The sequence below is a fragment of the Theropithecus gelada genome, chromosome 6, assembly GCF_003255815.1.
Source record: "Theropithecus gelada isolate Dixy chromosome 6, Tgel_1.0, whole genome shotgun sequence".
Taxonomy (NCBI): domain Eukaryota; kingdom Metazoa; phylum Chordata; class Mammalia; order Primates; family Cercopithecidae; genus Theropithecus; species Theropithecus gelada.
This window is the reverse complement of record NC_037673.1, coordinates 151108628-151134958: the sequence shown is the minus strand read 5'-3', so window position 1 is coordinate 151134958 and position 26331 is coordinate 151108628. Positions and strand designations below refer to the sequence as shown.

The 26331-nt window shown below is 48.4% G+C and overlaps 1 protein-coding gene across 3 annotated transcripts in view; it reads right to left on the bottom strand.

Annotated features, from left to right (window-relative positions):
• The window catches only part of LARP1 (La ribonucleoprotein domain family member 1), a 106837-nt gene that overhangs the window by 41923 nt on the left and 38583 nt on the right, over positions 1–26331 (bottom strand). For 2 of the 3 annotated variants that reach the window (XM_025389333.1, XM_025389334.1), the window contains exon 1: positions 19765–20669. The exons of the other annotated variant lie outside the window; for it this stretch is intronic. In XM_025389333.1, the coding sequence (XP_025245118.1) occupies positions 19765–20200 (436 nt within the window). In that variant the 5' untranslated portion in view covers positions 20201–20669. Of the gene's footprint in view, positions 1–19764; positions 20670–26331 lie in introns of those variants that run through there. 3 annotated transcript variants of the gene reach the window in all.

The following is a 26331-nucleotide window of genomic DNA, read 5'->3' as shown; positions in this document are numbered from 1 at the left end:
GACACTTTGTCCAAGATACAGACTTGGTTTTCTGTAAAATTAGAAGTAACCAGATGGCTTCTTAGTGACCAAAGCCCTTTTAGATTCCGACCTGCTTCAAGTCTAGGATCTCCAAAGAGCTGCCACCTCAGAGGGGCAATGGCAGTGATGATATGTGGGCAGAAAAGGCCTGGGGCAGGGATAGCAGAGAACATCCCAGAGCAACTACAAACCCAGCAACAGCCAATAGGGACCTTTACTGCCTCTCCAATCCCACCTCAGAGGAAATGCAAGAGATGAAGTCTTCCCAAAGGTAGTACCAACCCTTTCAATCCAAGGGTTTGAGTAGTAAGACTAGACCCCAGGAGAAATCAAAAGATGGTGCCTTAGACTCCTCAGCTCTGGCAAATGCCGTCTTGAGCAATATCCCACCTCGAGGCAATTTGGCTCCCAGAGGAGTGCAAACCAAGGCACCCCCTCACTCCCTGGAGCAGGCCCTCCCCAGCCTGGAGACTTGGCACAGGGCTGCTGAGTGCCATAGCTGCCATTTCCTGCAGTGCAAACAAGCATGGGGCAGGGATGCAGTGATGTAGAGGACGGCTGGCTTCCCTGGATCATCAAGTATTTAAACTCCATCCAGTCTTTAAACTCCCAATCAACAGTACTCTCCTCCTTTTCATCTGAGGGCTAACCCAAGTCAGCTGCTCATCTTCAACCCTCCTCCAAAGGGGCAGAGGAGGCCAGCAGCAGGCCAATGGCACACCTAAGAGGCAGCCCAATTTTACAGGCTGAAAAACTCAGGCACAGGTTTGGGTGTGGAGAAACAAACAAACAAAAAAAAATGAAACCAGGCTCCTACAAATCTCAAACCTGCATGACGTTCTTGTCACAAAGTGGCCTAGTGTGAGGCACTTGCGCCCACACTGGGGTGCAGCATTGTTGGACAAACCAATTATTTAGAGATGTCTAAGTCCCAACCTGACTCAAGTCAACCCACGTCCCTTTCTGCAACTACTCTGGCCCAACTGGTCTTTTTCCCATTGCCTATCCACATTTATTCTCCCCATGAGACAGGCCAGCGCTGGCCTGCTTCCACCAGCGGGGTGGGCTGTAGACTTGGGGGCACTCCCACACAAACCAAGTGGAAGGTCTCTGTCCACCCTCCATTAGTTTCCCCTTTGTACTTCAGGTAGTTCCAAAACCAGGCAGGAAGCTCTCAGAATCTGGCAGATGAGTGGAAAGAACACTGGACTGGGAGTTCAGAGTGCTTGTGTTTTAAATATCCTATCCCTGTGTGGCAGCTCGGTATCTTCCCCTATCTGGGCCTGCTTCCCCCAGCACAGTGCTGTGTGGTAACATGCACTTACACAAGTATGCATGTGAATTGTGGCCCCGGCTCAGAGGCCTCAACCCCAGCATGCCTGCAAAGGGCAGGGAAAGAGTGGAGGGCTCACAGGTAGCAGCTGGGTATGTGCCTGCACAGCCACAGTTCCTTAACCTTTCTCTCAACAGGAAACTGCTACCTTCCTTCCCAAGGTGGCTTTGAGGGTTACAAAAGATTAAGTCCCCTTGAAAGCCTATGTTTCTAAATGGAAAAAATATATAGCTTACAATACAGTGGATCCCCACCCCGCCAGCCATAGTTTGTAACCCATGGTCAACTGAGGCCCCAAAATAGGAGAGTACAGTACAATAAGATATACTGAGGTGACAGAAGCCCCCATTCATACGTTTTCTTAATGAAATCAGCAACAAGCCCTTCCAGTACAAAAACTGGGTGGACTAAACTTCCAGTCATGGAGTCTTTCTCGTTGTTTATCTCAACTTCTCCCTCTTCCCAGCTGTCCCAACAGTAACTCAAAGGACAGAACAGCAAGGTCTTAAAAAAAAAAAAAAAAAAAAGCCAGGTGCGTTGGCTCATGTCTGTAATCCCAGCACTTTGGGAGGCAGGCGGATCACCTGAGGTCGGGAGTTCGAGACCAGACTGACCAACATGGAAAAACCCTGTCTCTACTAAAAACACAAAATTAGCAGGGCGTGACAGTGCATGCCTGTAATCCCAGCTACTCCAGAGGCCGAGGCAGGAGAATTGCTTGAACCTGGAGGCAGAGGTTGTGGTGACCTGATACCATGCCATTGCACTCCAGCCTGGGCAACAAGAGCAAAACTCCATCTCAAAAAACAGAACCAAAAAAAAAAAAAAGGTATTTTGAGAAAGAGACCACATTCACATAACTTTTATTATAATATATTGTGCCTAATTTACAAATTAACCTTCATCATAGTTATGTACATACAGGAAAAAACACATAGGTTTAGTACTAGCTGAAGTTTCAAGCATCTACTGGAGGGTCTTGAAATGTATCCCCCATGGACAAGGGGAAGGCTACTATACTATGATCCCATTTTGTCTTTTTATTAAAAGGTGTATATATATGTATACTCTCACACACACTTGAAATATGCTATCCAATACCATAGTCACGAGCCACAAAATGTGAATACTGAACACTTGAAATGTTTCTAGTCCAAATCGAGAAGTTTAAGTGTGAAAGACATCAAATTTCAAAAACTTAGTAAGAATGTACATTTCATTATTTTTACATTATGTTAAAACAGCATTTTGAATAGATTATTAAAACTGATTTCCCATTTTTACTTTTTAAAAAAATATGACTACTAGAAAATTTTAATGTATGTGGCTAGCACTGGTCTAGAAAGATATACAATCCCATCAAGGCTTATTATATTTACATGTGTATTTATGTTCATGGGGGTTGGACATTTAGTGGGCAGATTACCAAGAGGTTGTTTTTCTTTTTGCTAAAATGTATTTGGACCATTTTTCTACAATGAATTGGTGTTGCTTGAGCAACCTGAAGATTTCCCCTTCAAAAGAAGTCAAAAGGCCCAACACATAGGGTATTTTCCATCCTCTTTGGTAACACAAAGAGAACCTCCCAAAGCCTATAGAGAACCCCACCCCCAGCCTTTCCTACTGACCCTAAGGCCATGCCTGAAAACCCACAAGGTCTTTCCAGCAGACCTGCACGTGGCCCCGCAGAGCTGAAAAGGAACATCTCTAAGGGAAGAAGAGTCAGGACTCCCCAGCAGGATCAGTGCCTGGCTTATACCCACTTGGCTTACGTCCCCAGAGCCCACCCTGCCAGTGGAGGCAGAGCTGAAGCGTCTAGGCTGGGCCATAAGAGCCCTATATAGATATCAGCATCTCAAGATCTGTGCAAGTCCTCTCTCTCCCCGAACAGTTTTCCTGGCAGGATATGTACAATTCTGTGGTCTAGGAGAATGCAAAGCCAGATGATGTGTACAGTATGAACTCTGGAGTCAGTGTGCCATGGGCTCAAACCCCAGCTACTTACTAACTACTGTGGAGCCTTGAGCAAATTAGTGAACCTCTATGAGCACCTGTTTTCTCATCTGTAAAATGAGGACTGTCACTGTAGCTAGATCCCATAGGGTTACTGTGAAAATGAATGGTGACAGTGAATAGGAGTGTGTGGTAGCTTGGAAGTTCAATAATCATGAGATTAGCAGAGGGTCTCCAGGAACTCTGGCCTGGCTTCCTGGGGCATCTGTCCTCACCAAAGCAAGCTACCCAAAAGGCAGACTCTAGGACACCTGGCTAAGCCCAGCGACATGACAAAGGCTATTACTCACTGATAAGCACTGCACTTGACAGCACAGGATCCAATCCCTTTTTTTTTTTTTTGAGACAGAGTCTCACTCTGTCGCCCAGGCTGGAGGGCAGTGGCGTGATCTTGGCTCACAGCAACCTCCACCTCCTGCGTTCAAGAGATTCTCTCACCTCAGCCTCCCAAGTAGCTGGGATTATGGGCACCTGCTGCTACACCTGGCTAATTTTTTTATTTTTGTAGAGATGGGGTTTCACCACATTGGGCAGACTGGTCTTAAACTCCTGACCTCAGGTGATCCACCTGCCTCAGCCTCCCAAAGTGCTGGGATTACAGGTGTGAGCTACCATGCCCGGTCAGGATCCAATCCTTTTATAAAAGTTGTGAGAAATGAAGTTCTAGCCAGGAGAAACTAGAGAATGGGACAAAAATCAGAACTCCAGCCTGGACTGTACTCCAGCAGCTTGCTCTGACTCTGCCCCAAGGATCTTACCTGAAATCAAAAACCCACAGCAGTTTCTGACAAGAAGTCAGGAAGAGAAAACCAGAACACACAGACTCAGGGTCAAGATCAGTCCCCACCTCCTGGACTGCCCTTCCAACCATGCCCTTGCCTGTGTCTCAGGCTATTCTCTCACATTCTTATTCCACTTCTATCCTGGGGCAGGAAGGGAGCCAGGGACAGGCCGGGAGAGGTAGCCTAGGCAGGGAAGCACCTGTCCTTAGCCTGGCTTTGGGGCCAAGAGATCCAAAACCAGGGGGAAAATGCCTGCCTAAACTACCCTTCTGATCACGAGACAGTGCAAGTAATTCAGCTTCTAGACACAGCAAGAAGTGAGGAGGAAATAGGAAACAGCAATCAGAAAGCTTCCTCTTTAAGCGGTCTAGTCTCAGGAGAAAACAGCTAGTTTAAAAAAAAAAAAAAAAATCAGGCCCAAGTCACTATGCCATCATCCCCCTACTCTCCATCATTTTCCTGAACTACTACAGAAGTAGTCTCCTAAGGAGTCTCCTTGCTTCCGCCTTGCCTCCTCCTCCTACCTCCTCCATCCATTTTCCATAGAACTGAGTAATCCTAAAGCAGAAATCAGGTGATATCACCTCTTCCGATGCTTTCAGAACAGGATCCAGACTCCCTAAGCTGGCCTCCAAAGGCCTCCTGTTTCTGATTCTTTGTCTCTCTCTCTCCTCATTCATATAGGCCTTGTTCCTTGGAGAACTCTAAACTCATTATCACCTGGTACTTGTTATTCCTCCAGAAGGTTCACCACCAGTCTCCTTATCAATCCCATCTTGGCTCACCATGAGAGGTACTCCCTAACACTTTGACTGAAGCTGCCCCCAGCTACTGCCACAAGGCCTCTAGCCACATCTTTCTCCTTTATACTCTGAGACTGATCACACTTAGAGGGTGTTTGTGCTTAACAGAGCCTTAGAGATTGAGATCCAAGATGCTATACCCATTTTGCAGATGAGGGGAGGGAAGCAAAGTCTCAATGGGGCCTAACATAACTCAGTTTCACCTGGCAAGCCCATCCCTTAACTCTCAGAGAGCTTTCTATTGGTGCTCCAGGGCCTCTGGCCACAAAGCTAGGTGAGTCCTATCTCTCCATCACACTCACTCCCCCACCTCACCTCTTCTGAGTGCAACTCCTACCCTAAGGCCTTAAAGTCTTCCCCAATGCCTCCTCTCATTCTTCTTCCATGAGGATGTTCCTCTGTTTGTGAGCTAGGCAGTCTGCTGTCCTTTCTCATTTTTATGATGAAATACACAAAGTCTGGGTCCACAGACCTCATGCTGGAAGGAAGCCTGGATAAAAAACAGCAAACTCAAGGGCCTACAAGAGCCAAGCTGTGGCACTCTTCACCTAAAGGGAGGCTGGGCCCTGCCATCAGACAGCAGTCATGAGAGGCCCAGAGTGGCTAGGTCTTCTCATTTTTTCCCCCATAATAGCTTTATTGACATAATGTACATACCATGCAACCCATCCATTTAAAGTACACAATTTGGCCAGGGGTGGTGGCTCATACCTTTAACTCCTGCACTTTGAGAGGCCAAGGTGGGCGAATCACCTGAGGTCAGGAATTCAAGACCAGCCTGGCCAACATGGCAAAACCCAGTCTCTACTAAAAATACAAAAAATTAGCCGGGCGCGATAGGCACCTGTAATCTCACTACTTGGGAGGTTGATGCAGGAGAATCGCTTGAACTCAGCAGGTGGAGGTTGCAGTGAGCTTAGATCAGGCGAAAAAAAAAAAAAAAAAAAAAAGTAAAATACAGCTGGGCAAGGTGGCTCACGCCTGTAATTACAGCACTTTGGGAGGCCGAAGCAGGTGGATCACAAAGTCAGAAGTTCAAGACCAGCCTGGCCAACATAGTGAAACCCCATCTCTACTAAAAATACAAAAATTAGCTGGGCATGGTGGCGCACGCCTGTAGTCCCAGCTACTCAGGAGGCTGAGGCAGGAGAATCACGTGAACCCGGGAGGTGGAGGTTGCAGTGAGCCAAGATCGCGCCACTGCACTCGGATTGGGCAACAGAGTGAGACTTCGTCTCAAAATAAATAAATAAAAAATAAGGTGCATAATTCAGTGGTTATTGACTGATTTTTTAAATGCTAGAATTCCCTAGGTTTCCAGATAATTTTCTTGATTTTTAAATACAAGATGATTAAAGTGTTTTTAAATGCAAGTCAACCAAAACTTGTCAGTAGGCTGGACTGACAGATGACTTCTGCCTTTCAGAATATAAGCCCCACCATGGCAGCAATGTGTCTTGTTTACAGCTCTGAATCTCAGGGCCTGACACCTAACAGATACAGTATTCACAACTTTCTGAATGAACAAATCTGAAAAGTATTTTGCCAACTTGTAGCTGCAGAACCCTACAACAAATCATGCTCTAAACTGTCCCAAATATTACCATGTCAAGAAACTCAGTATCTCCTGTGACAACTGAATCCATTTAGGGGCACTGTTAAAAGTTACTACTTGACTACAGGCAAAACCTACTAACCCTTCATCTTTCACCTGCCATCAGAGCTTTAGGCCAAGTGCAAAAGATCTATCAAAATTCTGTATTTCAAGACAAGCAGCATTTCCCACCCCACCCCCCAGGCTTTGATTCCCTGGGCAAAATAACCCTAGTTCTTCAACCATTCCTTCACAGAAGGAGGCATGCAGCCCAGTGAGCCAATTCTTCTAGGTGTTCCTGATTTCCTGTTTCCCACATTCCTAGAAGCAGCATCCAGTCTCCCATACCCAATCTTGCACTCACCATTTCCAAACCCCACTCCTACACTGGGCTCCAAAACCAGGCTATTCCGTCCATGTAATTGGTGTCTCTTCCTCCTATCACTGTTAATATACACGCAGAACAGGAAATACATATACAGAACAGAAAAATCAGAGAGAGCTCTGCTTCTTCAAACTCATAGCTGCAGAAAGCCATGAGAGAGAGTGGGGGAGTTTTACTGCAAAACGCCTGAGCTCATCTCTGACATTCTAACACTAGGGCATTCTCAAGCACCACAACTTGAGCTTCTCACTGTCAAGATTATGGTCCCCAGTGAGTCCTTAAATTCCACTTCAATATGGAGTTGCATCAGCCAGCCTAGGGCAAGGTCAGAAAAACTGGCTCTGAGAGTTCATGTAGGCTACCTTCCTGTGTATACTCAGAACCAAACTGCAGCAATCAAGGGGCAGAGGACCCAGGACAACAAAGGAAGACCAACTATAGCACCTGACTTTTGTTAAGCAAACTGAAGACCTGGGCCAAACTCAGGGCCTCAAAAGAAGAACATTCAACATTCTTACCATTATCACATATTACTATGTGCCAGGCTCCAGCTGAGTGTTTTTATATATTCACCTAGCTCACATTCAACAATGATCCTAGTACGTGGGCACTCCAGCTATAGCCCCGTTTACTGAAGCCCAGAAGTTACCAACCTATCCGAGGGCACTCAGTTGGCAAATGGCTGGGCTAACCGTGACTGACTGTCCCAAGCTCATGCTCAACTACCCCATTTTACTTCTTCCTCCAGAGGTAGAAAACAGAACTATAGTGGGAGCAGGTTCAAGTCTCAGCCTTGCTTTGAATTGACTGGAATCCTGAACAACTCCTATTTCCTTTCTGGGCTTGAAGTACCCAACCTGTAAATGAGAAGTTTAGATTGACCTCTGAGGCCCTTCCAGTTCCAAATATTCCCTCTTCTCTGAAAGGACGAAGGGAAAACCAAGGCTCTGAGGGCACAGCAATGGAGACAGTGCTGACAACTAGGAAACTGGGCTGAGTAAGCCTAACTATATAGCCCACTGTTCTCAAGAACTCAGGGTAGCAGCCTATCTGTGGGTAAATGCAAACCCACTGTTCTCAGCATAGCTGTAAAACCAGCTGATGGTTAGAAGCCTAGCCATGTGGACCTCCCCAGGAGAAGGGGGCACGATTGCCACCTGGAAGCCTGCCCCACTGCCCCTTCTACAACTTTCAGGGCCTCTTGTTCTTCCCACCCAGTCAGCTGCAGCAGGGGCAAGCAGGCAAGCATGAGCTCAACCAGTTCGTCAGCAATTGTGCTTCTTCCAGCAACTGAGATTGCATTCTGGATAATGCAGCCTTCTGAAGGGTCTGAGATATCCCATAAACCCCAGCCACTCTCTACCCCTAAATGATGACAGTTAATAATTGCCCAAGATCCACATTTCAGGAATGACTTGGAAATTTGCTCCATTTTGTAATCTGGGAACCTTGCCCTAAAGGATCAAATGGGAAACCCCAAATCACCTATTCTTAACCCAAGAGGTTCTGCCATGTGGCCAGAGTCATCTTTCAAAAGGAAAAATCTGACCATGCTACTCCCCTCACATACAATCTTCAATGTCTCTCCACTCCTTCCAGCTAAAATCAGAATTCAGAACAGATTACAAGATAATCTTTACCTTACTTTACCTTACTTTCTAATCATCCACACTAGAACCACAAGGAACTCAGTTCCCGGAACACCAGGGCCTTCCCTCAACCAAAAATGAGTTCTCTTTCCAGGCTTCTTCTCAGATGACTGCTACTCATCCTTCCCATTTCTAGAAGACTTCTCTGACCTATACTGAATTGGGTGTCCCTGCTACACTGCCAAAGAATTCCATGGTTTGGGATTCCCTACACAGCACATTCCATACTGAATTTTGAGTGCATGTGTTTCTTGCAGAGACTTTTTATTATGCACTGCAGTATCCCCTATATCTGACACATGGTAAGCACTCAAAATGTAATGAATGAGTGCCATTAAAAATATGCAATTAATTCATTCTTTCACTAAGTGTTCACCAAGCTGCCTACTGCCAGGCACTGCTGCAGGTGCTGGGAATACAAAAGTAGTCAAGTATCAAAGTCTCTGACCCAGTGGTGATAAGAGCTAAGAAGAAAAATAGCCAGGTGTTGTGGCTCATGCTTGTAATCCTGGCACTTTGGGAAACCGAGGTGGAAGGACTGCTTGAGCCTAGGAGTTTAAGACCAGCCTGGGCAACATAGTGAGACCCCATTCCTACAAAAAATTTAAAAACTGGCCAGGCGTGGTGGCGTGTGCCTGTAGTCTCAGCTACTGCTATGGAGGCTGAGGTGGGAGGATTGTTTGAGCTTGGGAGGCTGAGTCTGCAGTGAGACGTGATTGCACTGCTGTACTGCAGGCTGGGTGACAGACTCAGACCCTGCCTTAGGGGAAAAAAAAAAGCTAAAAAGAAAAATGAAGCAGGGTAAGAGGGATGGAGATAGGGAATCCAAGGTCAGGGCTTGCTAGTCTATATAGGGTGGTCTGGGAAGGTATTTCCACCACAGTGATGTGTGGGAAGAGCACTACAGAACAAAAGATCTGAAGCAAAGAGTACATGACATGTTTCAGGAAGTGAGGACTGATATTGGAAGGGAATGAGTGAAGAAGGGGCAAGTGATCAAAGATGAGGTCAGAGGTTAGATGGAAGGAGACCAGATCAAGTACAGTCTTAGAGAATACTCTGAAGACTCTGGATTTTACTCTGCTGAGAAGTCACCAGAGGGCTTTAAGTAGGAGTGGTAAGAGACCACTTAAGAGGCTGCTGCAAAAATCCACATGAGAAATGATGATGTATGGTCCAGGCCAGCAAGAGATGAGGTGGTAAAAGCATTTAGATTTGGACCTAGGTTTTTTTTTGTTTTTGGAGATGGAGTCTTGCTCTGTTGCCCAGGCTGGAGTGCAGTGGCATGATCTCGGCTCACTGCAACCTCTGCCTCCCAGGTTCAAGCGATTCTGGTGCCCCAGCTTCCCAAGTAGCTGGGATTATAGGTGTGCACCACGACACCCAGCTACTTTTTATTTTTAGTAAAGACTGGGTTTCACCATGTTGGCCAGGCTGGTCTCAAACTCCTGACTTCAAGTGACCCTCCCGCCTCAGCCTCTCAAAGCGCTGGGATTACAGGTGGGAGCCACCACACCCAGCCAGTTTTGTTTTGGTTTTTTTTTAAGACATGGTCTCACTGCATTGCCTAGGCTGGAGTGCAGTGGCACAATCATAGCTCAACATAGCCTCAACCTCCTGGGCTCAAGCAATCCTCCCACCTCAGCCTCCAGAGTAGTTGAGACCACATAGGAGTGCACCACCACACCCAGTTAATTTTTTTTAAAAAAGAGATGGGGTCTCACTATGTTGCCCAGGCTGGTCTCAAACTCCTGGGCTCAAGTGATCCTCTCACCCCAGCCTCCCAAAGTGCTGGGATGACATGTGTGAGCCACCACACCCAACCTGGACGCAGTTTTTTTTTTTTTTTCTTTTGAGATGGAGTCTTGCTCTGTCACCCAGGCTGGAGTGCAATGGCACAATCTCAGCTCACTGCAACCTCTGCCTCCCAGATTCAAGCGATTCTCCTGCCTCAGCCTCACACCCGGCTAATTTTTGGATTTTTAGTAGAGGCAGGGTTTCGCTGTGTTGGCCAGGCTGGTCTTGAACTCTTGATCTCAAGTGATCTGCCCCCCTTGGCCTCCCAAAGTGCTGCGAGTACAGGCGTGAGCCACTGTACACAGGCAGCTTTTTCTTTTTGAGATAGTCTTGCCCTGTTGCCCAGGCTGGAATGAGTGCAGTGACACACTCATCTTTCACTGCAGCCTTTACCTCCCAAGGCTCAAGTGATCCTCCCACCTCAGCCTCACCAGGAGCTGGGATTACAGGCACATACCACCATGCCCGACTAATTTTTTTTTTAAGAGATGGGGTATCACTATGTTACCCAGGTTGGTCTCAAACTTCTAGACTCAAGCAATCTGCCCACCTTGGCCTCCCACCCAAAGTGCTGGGGTTACAGGCATGAGGCACTGTGCCCGGCCAGGACAGTTTTTAAGAGTCAAAGGATGTACTAGCACATTACATGTGGGGTCACCAAAAGACATTTACTTTTTAGAGACAGGGTCTCACTCTGTCGCCCAGGCTGGAGTACAGTGGCACAATCACAGTTCACTTGTAACCTTGAACTCCTGGGTTCACATGATCCTACCATCTCGGCCTCCCAAAGTGCTGGGATTACAAGTGTGAGCCACTACAACCAGCCAGAAAAAAAGAGAGGTGGCAAGGATGATCTTAAGGTCTTTAGTCTGAGCAATTAGAAGGATAGAATTGCTTAATGTCTCCTGAGTCTCACTTTCCTCATCTGTGAAGTGGGAATAAAAAGAGCATCTGCTGGGCCAGGTGCGGTGGCTCATACCTGTAATCTCAGCACTTTGGGAGGCCAAGGTGGGCAGATCATCTGAGGTCAGGAGTTCGAGACCAGCCTGACCAACATGGAGAAATCCCGTCTCTACTAAAAACACAAAAAATTAGCCAGGGGTGGTGGCGCATGGCCATAATCCCAGCTACTTGGGAGGCTGAGGCAGGTGAATTGCTTGAACCCGGGAGGCAGAGGTTGCCGTAGGCCAAGATCTCGCGCATTGCACTCCAGCCTGGGCAACAGGAGCGAAACTCTTTCTCAATTAAAAAAAAAAAAAAAAGCCTCTGCTCAGCAGATCACTTGGGCTAGAACAGGTGAGACACTCAGTAAATGGTGACTATTATACCACTATTACCTATCTCTGAATTATCAGGAGCCTAAATAAATTAGTTTAAGTGAAAAGCAGAGCAAAAACCAGAGTCCTATCTCTATCAGATCATTTATCTAGATGGCTCCTGGCTACTGTGGGACTTAAGTTCCTCTGAGAAGCTTGCAACTCCATTCTAAGGCAAAAAGACAACTATGAGTGGCTGGAATGTATGTCTTGAGAGTAAGGTTGTTACCACTAGTTTGGGGAGTAATTACAAAGTGGCCTGTAAACAAGGCCTGTCATGGAGGAATCATCTAGGTTTACTAACAGCACATCAAACTGAGATGGAGAAGTCCCACGCCATGTATGACAGATTTACCAGGCTGGCTTTACAAAATTCATCTATGAAGACCCACATTCCTCCCCTCCCCATACCTAGGGCTTTGCCAGTCTAAAGGTTCAGCCAAGAAAAAAAAGGTGCCACACTAGGACTGTCCTTGATTCTGGGAAAATCTTTCTTTTTTTTTTTTTTTTTTTTTTGAGACGGAGTCTCACTCTATCGCCCAGGCTGGAGCGCAGTGGCCAGATCTCAGCTCACTGCAAGCTCCGCCTCCCGGGTTTACGCCATTCTCCTGCCTCAGCCCCCCGAGTAGCTGGGACTACAGGCGCCTGCCACCTCGCCCGGCTAGTTTTTTGTATTTTTTTTAAGTAGAGACAGGGTTTCACCGTGTTAGCCAGGATGGTCTCGATCTCCTGACCTCGTGATCCACCCGCCTCGGCCTCCCAAAGTGCTGGGATTACAGGCTTGAGCCACCGCGCCCGGCCATTCTGGGAAAATCTTTCAGGGAGACATCCCAGGCTATTAGCCATGGGAAGTTGGTCACTTGCCCCTGGTAACTATCACAAATAGCCCTTCTTGAAAATTCAGCTAACTCCTGATTATCCACTCAGTTGAGGAAAGGCACAAATAAACCCTCAGAGTAAGTAATTACCAATATCTGGCTTTGGAATGCAATCTTCTGAAATAAAAAAAACTTACATCTTACATCTGTGTAGGATGTTTTTTTTTTTTTTGAGACGGAGTCTTGCTCTGTCACCTAGGCTGGAGTGCAGTGGCACGATCTCAGCTCACTGCAACCTCCCCCTCCCAGGTTCAAGTAATTTTCCTGCCTCAGCCTCCTGAGTAGCTGGGACTACAGGTGACGCCGCCATGCCTGGCTAATTTTTTTGTATTTTTAGTAGAGACAAGGTTTCACTATGCTGGCCAGACTGGTCTTAAACTCCCGACCTCATGATCTGCCTGCCTCGGCCTCCCAAAGTGCTAGGATTACAGGTGTGAACCAAAGCACCTGTGCTGCCCCGTACTTAACAGCGATTTGACCCTCTGAACAACCTCAGCACCAGGATTACCCCATTCTGTGAATAAGGAAAACAGAGGTTAGACAAACAATCTAAGGTCACAAAGTGAGAGTAGAGAGAAGTACCCTGCTCATGTTCTAATTTAAATTCCATCACTGTCCCCCTTCACATTGATGTGCTGTTTCCCATGTTTTCACTAGCGAGGTATCAAACACTTACTTCCTTTCTTGAATCCCAGGCAAGGTAAGGCCATCCTTTCTCCTGGCCACTCCCTTAGATCACTCTGGACCAGCCAGGGAGGTTTGTAAGTCTGGACTGAGGCACCTGCTGAACCTCCAGTGGCCCCAACACCCTAATTATTCCCTTTGAGCTGTCTTGGGTTTTGCAAACAGGGGCACTCCCCTCTGCCAAGCTCTTCATTTTAAAGAGGTTTTTGTGGTTTCAGGCCGGCTCCTCCTCCTTCTCCTCCTCCTCCCCTGCCCACCTCCCAGAAAAGGGAATGGGTGCTCAGTAATAGCTATTAGATTGCTTACTCCAGTTCAGGTCCCACTGTAGACAGTGGGTGGGTCAGCAAAAAGACCCCATCCCTCAGGAGGTTCAGAGTTCAAGAAGGTTTGTGACTATCCTCTACCTCCCAAAGGGCCCCACCTCCTAAAAACCTTCCCCTACCTGGCAGGCACTCACTTCCGGGTCAGTATGAAACTCAAACTACCTGTCCAGAAGCAAAGGGGCCAGGCCAGCTGAAGGCTCCCGATGAAAGCTGCCTCCCACTCTCCCCTTCAAAGGGTGTCCTAATTGTGACCTCTCCTTAGAAGAAGAGAAAGTGATTCACACTATACTGCTTCTTGGCCTTTTGGCTAAGATCAAGTGTACGATAGGAAAAAGCCTTAAGTCTTATTGAATAGACTAACCAAGCAGTTTTTAGCTGGGGGTGCACAATATATCCAGTTACACAGTTAAAAATAATCATAATACCATTATCATCCCTGACAAAATAAGATAATTTCTTATCTTAAAATAGTCAAATTTCCTCAGTTGTCATCAAAACATCTTTGGACATTTGGTCAAGAATCAAGATCCAAACAAGATCCACGACAATGCACGACTGATGTCTCAACTCTCTTCATCTGTAACAGTTCTTCCTTTTTAAAAATGCCATTTATCTATTGGAAATAGTGTGTTTTGTAGAATTTCTCACATTTAGAAACTGAATAACTGCCTACCTCATGGCTAATTAGTCTGTTCCTGTAGCCCCATTTCCCTGTAAACTGGCAGTTAGATCTATGGTTCTGTTAGATTTAGGTTCAGTTTTTATTGGTGGAGGAAATTTTCAGACAGTGCTGTGTGCTTTCAGACGCTGTAAGGCACATAATGTCTGGCTGCTCCATTATACACCCCCAAGCCATCGACTTAGGCTCCTGAAGCCAGAAGAGTTTCTCCAGCCTCCAGAGAGCTTGGATTCTTAATCATGATGCAAATATAAAGCTACACATACATAAAGCTCTACTTTGGTTTCTTTCTTTTGTGGGGAGGGAGTTTTAGAAAAAAAGTTTTGATACTAGAAAACTTTTAAGACATTTAGACCTAGTCTAATACGCTGAGATTTTACAGATGAAGAAACAGAGGCACAGAGAAAGCAAAAGGTTTGCCAGCGTCCACATTGCTGGTCATGAGCACGCTCAGAAGTAGCTCCTAGGGCCAGGCACGATCGCTCATGCCTGTAATCCCAACCCAGCACTTTGCGAGGCTGAGGTGGGTGGATCACCTGAGGTCAGGAGTTTGAGACCAGCCTGATCAACATGGAGAAACCCCGTTCTACTAAAAATACAAAATTAGCCGGGCATGGTGGTGCATGCCTGTAATCCCAGTTACTCGCCAGGCTGAGGCAGGAGAATCGCTTGAACCTGGGAGGTAGAGGTTGTGGTGAGCTGAGATCGTGCCATTGCACTCCAACCTGGGCAACAAGTGCAAAACTCCATCTCTAAAAAAAAAAAAAAAAAAAAAAGCAGCTCTTAAAAGCGGTGAAGTAGCTTTGACACTGCAAGGTCATGGTGATGCCCTAGATCCACACAGACACCCAGCTAGTACAACCAGGGCAATCTGGGGAAGGGCCCACACCCAGGAAGCAAAGCAGAGAGGTTTACATGGGCCCAGTTCAGTGCAGCAGAGGATCTCTGGGGCACCACAGGATTGCTGAATTATAATCTTTTTTAATTTTGGGCCAGTTGGTTGCATTTCAAAGGGACACAGAAAAAAATGATGCTCAGAACATAAACATTTAAGTCTCAGACCTTGTTCCAAACTTCAGCACTAGGTTTCTTACTACACATCAAGTTAAAGGTGTACACAAAACAGACCTACTAACTACCCCGGCTAGGGTGGATGCGGGCTTGTGGAAATGATATACAGACACTTATTGACTTAAGATGGCGTTACATCCTGAAAATACCATAAGGCCAGCCATGGTGGCTCACATCTGTAATCCCAGCACTTCAGGAGGCCTAGGCCAGCAGATCACTTGAGCCCAGGAGTTCAAGACCAGCCTGGGCAACATGGCAGAACCCCATCTCTATAAAAATACAGAAAAAAATTAGTCAGTATGGTGGCATGCACCTGTAGTCCCAGCTACTAGGGAGGCTAAACTGGGAGGATCCTTTGAGCCCGGGAGTTTGAGACTGCAGTGAGCTATGATTGTGCCACTATACTCCAGCCTGGGTGAGAGTGAGACCCTGTCTAAAAAATAAATAAATATAATTAAATTGAAAATGCATTTAATACACCTAACCTACTGAACATCAAAGCTTAGCCTAGCACCAGGCACCACGGATCACGCCTGTAATCCCAGCATTTTGGGAGCCCAAGGTGGGCGGACTGCCTAAGGTCAGGAGTTCAAGACCAGCCTGGTTAATGTGGTGAAACCCCGTCTCTACTAAAAATACAAAAATTAGCTGGGCATGGTGGCGCACACCTGTAGTCCTAGCTACTCAGGAGGCTGAGGCAGGAGAATCACTTGAAGCCGGGAGGCGGAGGTTGCAGTGGGCCAAGATCATACCACTGCACTCAAGCCTGGGCGACAGAGCAAGACTGTCTCAAAAAATAATAATAATAATAATAAAACAACTTAGCCTAGCCTATCTTAAATGCACTCAGAACACTGATATTAGCCTACAGATGCCAAAGCATCTAACATAAAGCCTATTTTAAGTGTTGAATGTCTCATGTAATTAATTTATTGAATACTATACTGCAAGTGAAAAACCATGGTTGTATGGGTACCTGAAATACAGTTTCCAATAAATGTGTATCACTTTCTCATCAACATACAGTCAAAAAATCATAAATTGAACCATCATAAGTTGGGGACTATCTGTACTCTCAAGTCTCACGGCACTACAAGTGCACCAGCCACAGCAAACTTTCAGTCCAGTTAGGCTGACTTTTCCTCATATTCCTGAAAGCACACGTGCAACTCCCCCCAAAAGAAAATCTTCACAAAAGGCAAATTAAAAAATTAAAACTTATTCTTTAAAAATTCATCTCACCACATTCCGAAGCAAAAAACAGCTAATTCTTAAGAGTCACCAACCTTTAAATTATCCATCCCATGCCCTTCATGTCTGTGGATAAGCAAAAGTCAAGTTTTAAGGAGACAGATCCCATACATGTCATGGAGTAATGATATAACAAAAGAAAAGGAAAGATCTGCATTCAGCAACCCCATTATATTACAGGTAGAGAAAAGCAGAGACCCAGAGAAAAGTCCCACCAAGACCCAGAGTAACAACTTTTACCTGCCAGGCAATGGGCTAAATACACCTATCGTAACAACGAATTCTCATAATACCCCCAATGAGGCAGGTAAATCATAAATACCTATTATACAAATTAAGAAGGTGAGGCACAGAATGGTTAAATAACTTGCCCAAGGAGGCACAGCTAACAAGTGGTAGAGCTGGCATTTGAACCCACGCAGTTTGACCCCAGAACTTTCGCTACATATCATCTCTTAACTTAGACATCTTGGACCTTATACTTAGAAGGGGTATGGCTAGGATAAGGCAAAAATTTTAAACATTTAAAAATACTCTGGGGAGGGAGGGAGATCTAAAAAACCAAAATGCAAATCCCAAGACTTAAAACTACAAATGTAAGACTTGGATGCTTAAAGCAGAATACAGAACCCCACAAGAAAGTAGAGATATCACAAAACATATTTTATTACTAGTTACTGCATGTGTCCCTTAAAGAACTAAAACACCAACATCTGAGCCAAAAGTAAGGCTAAAAATAGGCATTTACAGCAAGCTTTGGAAAGCTTGTAGTTTGCTTATGAGGTACTCATTTCTGTAGACTCCCAAAAACATATGCATCACAGAACACAAAAATTCCCAAGACCACACAGCCACTCCACTAGTGTCACATTTAAATTGGTCGAAGCTGTAAATAAAACCAGGGCTGGAAAAGCACTTCAGAGATTCATGTAGGCTCCAGAGAAAGTGCCACCATCTAGCTTTATCAGACTGACAGCCCAATCACAGAATTCTCTCTCAAAATACACACAAGTCCTAACAACAAGCTTAGAGAGAGAAGCTACGGAATTAACTTGAGTTAGGCTGTCAAAACCTATTCCAAAGGTTCTAAACCAACGAGTAGATACTCTCTTACCTTAAGATTCCAAAAAACAATAACAGAGCAAATCTACCCTTACTGAGAATTTTGCTTTGGGCAATTAAAGCAAGTCAGCTTCTCCACTCAGAGGAAAAGGTGAGATGCCAGCCAAGCTGTCTTCTTCCCACGATCAATAACCCCAGTGACGCACACTATCAAGGGCTCCTGGACTTACACAAAATGCCAGCTCAGGCACCCAATACCACCTGATGTCATGGCTGATTTAAAACCCACAAGGCAGGTTCACCATTAGCCAAGCAGCAGCCAGGATGAGTAGCCCCATTTAAAAGGAGTGCTCTCTCCCGGGGATGATTATACCCTTTTGAGTTTAAAGAGTGGAGAAGGACCAAAGAGTGTTCTAAAGTTGTTTTCCCTCATTCTGTAGGTGGATAGGAGGGATGTGAAAGAAAAGGGAGGTTTCAGCACTGTCTTTTGCATAAGAGGGCTCTGGAAGGGAAAGGGGGGAAGGGAAGGAGGGGAGAAGGAAGAGAACACAGTTTGAGGGACTGTTAGTAAACCCCCAATGTCCTCTCCTTCAAATGAAGCAACCTGAAAAGAAATAAAAATTGCAACATGCTGTTTTCAGGACTGGCTATTCTGGCTTCCCTAGGACTAGCAGTGCTTCTACTTCTTTGACTGTAAAGGCATTAAGCACCCCCTTTATTTTCAATGGTTTAAACCAGTTAGCCTCAATCAGCTACGGCAGGAGAGGAGGTTTTTTAAAAAGCACCAGGGCTACGACCAGAGGCCATCATTCTAACTACAAGACAGTTTCAAACCGACCCACCTCAAACGGACCCAAAACCAAAGAATGGAGACCCGCCCTATGCGCCGGCCGAGGGAAGAGTGGGCGCGCCCCCCCATCCAAGCCGACGATCTATTCTCGGCAAAGGCAGCCCAGGAGCAGACTCCATATTCTGCACCGCCTCTCTCCCCACGCTGACACGGCTCTGCTGGGATTTCCTGCAACCCTTACCTCCCCCTGGAAAGGGGCACGGTCCAAAAGGACCAAAACGCGGAGGAGGGAGAGGGAGGACTCGCGGAGCGCCGGTCGACAGTCACATGCCGCTCCCCGCGCGGAGAGGCACCACGTTGTCCCGGCTGCAGAGGAATGCCGGGAAGGGGGGACGCGCACACACCCGCGCCGCGCACACGCACACTCGGCGCCGCGGGCCCGCACCCGCCTGCCACCCCCAGCGCCGCGGCCCGCGCCGAACGCCGAGGCCGAGCGACCCGCGGGACGCCGGCGCGGCGCATGGCGCCCAACTGTCACCCGCTCGCCCAGCCGGGCCACTCCCTCCCCCGCCGCCACACGCCCCTTAAGTCGCCGCAGGCCCCTCACCCGCCTCACATTTTCCGCCAACCTCCTAACTGGCTCCCCCAGCACACTCGCCGTCGGGCTCCTTCTTAAGGCGGAAGGTGCCCGGGATCGGGGAGGGAAACCACCGAATTCGGTAACACGATGGGTTTCTTCTCTCCATAACTAACCCTTCAACCCGTCTCCAAATGGCGATTCTACCGCCCAATATCATCTCCCCGAGAACAAAACTTGTTAACTTTTAATCCCCGAATCCGTGCGGCCGGCATGTACTCCGCGCCGGGCACTGGGTTGCCCGTGACATATGCTCATTAAACATTTACAACATGGGGACGCTCGCAACGCTACCAAAACGGGGAGCGCCGGGCGGGGTGGGAAGAGGGGCTTCCCAAGGAAGGTTCAAACCAGAAACCGTCTCCTACATCAGCATGCGGTGGGGATCGTTTCACTGAAACCAGCGCCCACCCTCTACCGACGAGGTAGGCCCGGATCACACCGTTGCCCACTAACCGCTGAGGCCCAGGCGGTGGCCGTAGCCTCCCGGAGGCCGGGTCCTCGGGCAGGGGCAGATCCCTGAGTGTGCGGTTGGGGGAGGGCGCGGCGACTAGGATCAACCAGGACGCAATTTAAAAAAGTCCCGAGTCACCATGACCGGTAGCGGACCCCGGGGCCCTGGAGGTGCTGGGGGAGGGGACTCCCATGTCCCCGGAAGAGGCCCCCGGGCCCAGGAGGGCAAGGAGGGAAACCCACCTGGGGGGGACTGTCCGTTCACGGTGGTCAGGACCGGCTGCAATGCGTTCTTAGTCCACGGGTTCACCTTGGGCGGGGGGGCTTCCACGAAGTCCCGGCGCCCCGCGCCCGCGGCTCCGGCAGCTCCTCCGCCAGCGCCTGGCTCGCCGCCGCCCTCCTCCCCGTCGCTGACGGCCGGGCCTTCGGCGCCGGGCAGCTGCAGCGGCCGCGGGCTCTCGCGCTCCTGCTGCCCGGTGCCCTCCTTGAGCGGCTTGGCGCAGGGCGGCCGGGGTCTCCGAGCGCCGCTGTCCGGCTCCCCCCCGCGGACGTCGTTCGCCCCGGGCTCGCCCTTGCCCTCGGGCGCTGGCGGCGGCTTCTTCCTCACCAGCCCCCCGTGCTCTTCGGCCTGCAAGAGCGGGGCGCCCCCAGGCAGGAGCGGCTCCACCTGAGTGGCCATCTGCGCGCCCGCCCCCCCCCGGAGAAGCCGGGCGCGCCCGAAGCTGCCTCCCCCGCCTCGAACTTGGCTAGCACGGCGCCCGCGACGCCTTCCTCCGGGGCGCCGGGCCCCAGTCCCTGCGGAGAAGGGTCGGGGTTCACGCGAGGTGCGGCCCCCTCCCAGTTAGATGCAGCCGCCGTAAATCCGAGGCCCACTAGCGGGGCGGGGGGGGAGGAAGGCCCCCCACTCTGCGGTCCAGGCCTCCTTGGCGTGCGTCCCCCCCCGCCCGTTCCTCGCAAGACGCCCCCACCCCGAGCCCAGCAGGCTTCTAGTCCCGTCCCTCCCTCCCCCCCGCCCCCGGGGCGGCCCGGGCTTCCCGGCTCGGGGGCTGCAGCAATATGGACGGACGGGGGAGAGGCGCGGCGAGCCGAGCAGACCACGCGATCCGCGGCAGGCGGCGGGCGGGCGCGCGCCTCACGACGCGGCGGGCGAGGGGGGACGGCGCAGCGGGGGCGCGCCCGCCGGCCGGGCCCTGGGCGGCGGGCGGGCAGGAGGCGGCGGGAGCGCGCGCGCACGGCTCCGCGGTCCTGCCCCTCGCCCCGCCCCTCGTCTCCGATTCCTCAGAGCACCTCCCGGGCTGGGGGTAGGGACGCTCAGACCGGACGGGGGCGAGCACGTGCCTGATGCAATTCGGGAGTTGTAGGTGGGGGCGCTGAGGGGGATAAGAGAGAAGGCTGGGCGAGGAGGGGAGGTGTCTTAAAGGGCCAGCGCGTGAGAGCGGCCTCAGGTGGAGCACATGGGACCGGGCCACGCGGGCGGCAGGGCCTGCTCGCGCTCTTTAGGCTGGGTGTCGGATTCAGGGGAAGGATCCATTAGTGTCATTCCTGACTTCCGGGAGACCGAAGGGAGGACCCTCATCCGTCCCGAGAACGCACCAACGCTGCCCCTTCCCCTGTGCGCGGCGGGCCTGGCCCCTTCGGTCCCCGCCCGGGTGACCTTGGTTGGGTGAGCCGTCCGCACCTCAGCGGGTTGTGCTCCGCGCTTCGCCGCCGCCGGGCCTGGCCCCGACGCTACCCGGAGATGGGTTCGACTCCGGGCCTGGAAGGCGATTCCTTAGCCCTTGAGGGCAGCGGGCGCCTAGGAAGTGGGAACGGAATTACCAAAGCCCTCACCCAGACCAGGCCCTTCTCCCCACCGCGAAACCTTGTATTTATGGGCAGAAAATGTCTTTTCTTTTAAGTGGATGTCGTTTTTTTCCTCAAGAATTGCTTTGGGCGGAGTTGAACCATCCTTGGATTGGGACTTCTGAGATCTGAGATTTTATCCTGGCCCTGCCCCTTACCATCTGCAGCAGTGACTTCCAGCTTCGTGGGCCTCAGTTTCACTATTGTAAAATGAAGGAACAACGTATGACAGCAGTTTCAAACTTCAATGTACATTCCAGTCAATAAATACTTACTGACCTCGTACTGTGGGGGCCTTGCAGGGTTCTAGGAAACGGATTTGGTATAAACCAGGCTAACGAAGTCCCTATCCTCATGGAATTTATTCTAAGGTGGGGAAAGAGACAATAAAAATGTGATAAACAAATTATTGTCTGGTATCTATGAAAATAAACTGTGGTAATCAGTTAAACTAGATGGGCTACTTTTGTTTGGGTTATAAGGGAAGACTTTGAACGCACATGTCAAAGTATTAGGAATCAGGCTCGGTCTGGGACTGGACTTAGAAATCTGCGTGTCTAGCAAGATCCCTTTGGTGCTTATGACTTCACTTAGAGAAGTCCTGGCTTCTGACTGGCTGTGATCCCACGTGCTCACATAACATAACAGCCTGGAATGTTGGCCATCTCCAAAACAAGAATTAGAGCACACAACCTGCTGGATCTAGGAGAAGACTGAATGAAAAGCCTCTTGGAACTGCCCCAGCCAGCAAGGCTGAGCTGTAGGATTGTTGTAACCTGTATAGGGGAGAAGTACTGGTAGGGATAGCCGGGTAATACCATGTCTAATTCCAACTCTTGGGTTATTCAGCCTCCAAACCTTGGCCAGCTAACCGCACTTCCCTGGACCCCTCTCCTGGTGGAAAAATGGGGGTAAATAATGCCTGACTTGCTTCCACCCTCTGAGCTCCTGTGAAGGGTCAAGTGAGACAATGTTAGTCAAGGTGCTGTGTAAATTTTATAGACAAGCCAGTACTTCAAAAGAGCTACCAAGGAAGGTAATGTTACTCAATGAATTACACCAGGAATCTACTAAGTGCATTACGTGTACTCTTAATCAGAAGGTAAATTATTGCACATTGCCACTGGAATGCACTATTTAGTTATTTGAAGAGATAAAGTCTGTCACCCAGGCTGGAGTGCAGTGGTGTGATCATGGCTTACTGCAGCCTCAAACTCCTGGGCTCAAGCTATCCTCCTACCTCAGCCTCCGAAGTAGCTAGGACCACAGGCACGTGCCACCATGCACAGCTTTATTTTTAAAAATTTATTGATAAATATTACCTGAAGAGATTATTCACTCTAGACCCTCTCTAAACTTTGTTAATAGAGGACATAATTATTATTGTTGGTCGTTCTTTTTGTAATTGGAGGTAGAGAAGTACCCTTCCCTGACCCCTGAGAACTTGTGAGGGTACAATGGCACTATGTGGACAAGAAACTCGTTCATGCTACTCAGCAGTCAGAGACAGGGTTGAACAAGCATGGCCAGGCCCTGCTGTGTAGAGAGTGGAGGGGTATTGAGATCTGCCTACCCTGGGCCTGCCCCAGAGAGAGGCAAACTAGGGCCAGAGAAAGTAAGAGACCTGTGTGAAACATCTTTTTTTTTTTTTTGACTCTCACTCTGTTGCCCAGGCTGGAGTGCAGTGGCGGGATCTCAGTTCACTGCAACCTCCGCCTCCCGGGTTCAAGCAATTCTCCGGCTTCAGCCTCCTGAGTAGCTGGAATTACAGGCGCCCGCCACTACACCCGACTAATTTTTGTATTTTTAGTAGCAACGGGGTTTCACCATAATGACCAGGCTGGTCTGAAACTCCTGACCTCAGGTGATCTGCCCAACTCAGCCTCCCAAAGTGCTGGAATTACAAGCGTTAGCCACCATGCCTGGCCGAGACAACATCTTACACTTAGAAGCTGTTAGAACTGGAAAAAGGAATCATAATGATTACTCATTTTCCTTGTTTTGCAGATGAAGAAACCAAAGTTCAGAAAAGTAAAGTTCCCGCCTGGGCACGGTGGCTCAAACCTATAATCCCAGCACTTTGGGAGGCTGAGGCGGGCATATCACCTGAGGTCATGAGTTCCAGACCAGCCTGGTCAACATTGTGAAACCCTGTCTCTACTAAAAATACAAAAATTAGCTGGGCATAGTGGCGCGCACCTGTAATCCAAGCTACTCAGGAGGCTGAGGCACGAAAATTGCTTGAACCCAGGAGGCAGAGCTTGCAGCAAACCGAGACTACCCCCACTGCACTCCAGCCTGGGTGACAGAGCAAAACTCTATCTCAAAAAAAAAAAAAAGAAAGAAAAAGAAAAGAAAAAAAAGAAAAAGGAAAGTAAAGTTCCTTATCCAAAGTCACACAGCAGAGTCTAACAGAGCCAGGTCTCATACCTGAATCTCTTTATCCTAAATCTAGTAGCTTTTTCTATGTTAAAATAATGAAACTGGATCTGGGCACAGTGACTCACACCTGTAATCCCAACACTTTGAAAGGCCAAAGCAGGAGGATCGCTTGAACCCAGGAGTTAGAGACCAGCCTGGACAATACAGTGAGACCCTATCTCTATTTTTTTTTAAGTTTTAATAAAAAAAAGATGGGGCCGGGTGCAGTGGCTCACGCCTATAATCCCAGCACTTTGGGAGGCCGAGGCGGGTGGATCACGAGGTCAGGAGATCAAGACCATCCTGACTAACACGGGGAAACCCCGTCTCTACTAAAAGTATTTAAAAAATTAGCCGGGCGTTCTGGCGGGTGCCTGTAGTCCCAGCTACTCAGGAGGCTGAGGCAGGAGAATCACCTGAACTTGGGAGTGAGCCAAGATTGCGCCACTGCACCCCAGCCTGGGCGACAGAGTGAGACTCTGTCTCAAAAAAAAAAAAAAAGATGGAATTGGGATTTGAATTCAGGTCTTTTTGATTCCTAACCAACTATAGTATTCTATATGCATATATTTCTAAATACAATCATCCTCCCTTATCCTAGTGTATGCCTGAAACCCCAAATAGTACCAAACTCTATATATACTATGTTTTTCCTACATATACATACCTATAATAAAGTTTAATATATAAATTAGGCACAGTAAGAAATAAACAATAATAATAAAATAGAACAATTATAACAATAGACTGTAATCAAATTTATGGCTGGGCGCAGTAGCTCATGCCTGTAATCCCAGCACTTTGAGAGGCCAAGGCAGGCGGATCACGAGGTCAGGAGATCGAGACCATCCTGGCCAACACAGTGAAAACCCATCTCTACTAAAAATAAAAAAACATTAGCTGGGTGTGGTGGGCGCCCATAGTCCTAGCCACTCAGGAGGCTGAGGCTGGAGAATGGCATGAACCTGGGAGGTGGAGCTTGCAGTGAGCCGAGATCACGCCACTGCACTCCAGCCTGAGCGACAGAGCGAGACTCTGTCTCAAAAAAAAAGTAAAAATAAATAAATAAAATTTATGTAACTGTGCTCTTTCTCTCTCAAAACATCTTATTGTATATAATATTTTCTGACTACAGTTAACCACAGGTAACTGAAACATCAGGAAGCAAAACCACAGATAAGAGGGGACTACTATACTAGTCATGATCAAATAGTCAGGAATAGCTACTTTTATTGAGTAACTAGTATACACTAGGTTCTATGGGAAATACTTGACATTCATTATCTCATTTAATCCTCATGATAACCCAGTGGGATAGTTATTATTTCCCTAAATGTCTACTGAGCCCCTACTATGTGCCAGGCTCTACAGGCTAGGTCCTGGAATGGTTATTGTCTTCAAATTACAAAGGCAGGCAATTGAAATTCAGAAAAGAAAGTAAGGTGGGTGCTCAGCATCACAGGCAGCAGCTAACTATCAGAGTGGGGTGTTTCAGGGTGTTCTATATCTCCAGGCCTTGTTCTTGCTCACTGCACCACTCTGTACAGCCTACCTCTCTTCCCTCCATTGCCATATCCATGGAGAATCCCTCAAATACTTAGGCCTCAGGAAGATACCAAACAAGGTGAATCCTATCTTTCTAAAGGGTAAACTCTAATTAGAGGAACCAAATAATTGAGCAATATTTAACCTGCGGCCAAAAAAAAAAAGAGAGGCCAAAAAAAGAGACAAAATATGCTTTAGGCAGAAAGTGACAAAGATCAGGCTAACTTGTGCCTAGAGTTTAAACACATCATGTGCTTAAACACTAGGCCAGGTGCTGTGTATCACGCCTGTAATCCCAGCACTTTGGGAGGCAGAGGTGGGAGAATTGCTTGAGCCCAGGAATTTGAGACCCACCTGGGCAACATAGTGAGACCCTGTCTCTATAAATAAATAAATAAATAAATAAATCGTGGTGGCACATGCCTGTAGTCTAAGCTACTCAGGAGGCTTTGGTGGGAGGATTGCTGAGCCTGGGAGGTAGAGGCTGCAGTGAGCTGTGATTGCATCCCTGCATCCTAGCCTAGGCAACAAAGCGAGACCAGACCTTGTCTCAAAAAATGAAACCCACCAAATTAATAAAATGGGTCCAAATACCTATTTGGACTGGGCCGTGGTGGCTCATGCCTGTAATCCAAACACTTTGGGAGGCCAAAGCAGGTGGATCTCTTGAGCCCAGGAGTTCAAGGTAGGTCTGGGCAACATGACGAAACACCATCTCTACAGAAAAATACAAAACATTCCCAGCACTTTGGGAGGCCGAGGCGGGCGGATCACGAGGTCAGGAGATCAAGACCATCCTGGCTAACACGGTGAAACCCCGTCTCTACTAAAAATACAAAAAAAAAAAAACTAGCCGGGCGAGGTGGCGGGCTCTTGTAGTCCCAGCTACTCGAGGCTGAGGCAGGAGAATGGCGTAAACCCAGGAGGCGGAGCTTGCAGTGAGCTGAGATCTGGCCACTGCACTCCAGCCTGGGCGACAGAGCGAGACTCCGCCTCAAAAAA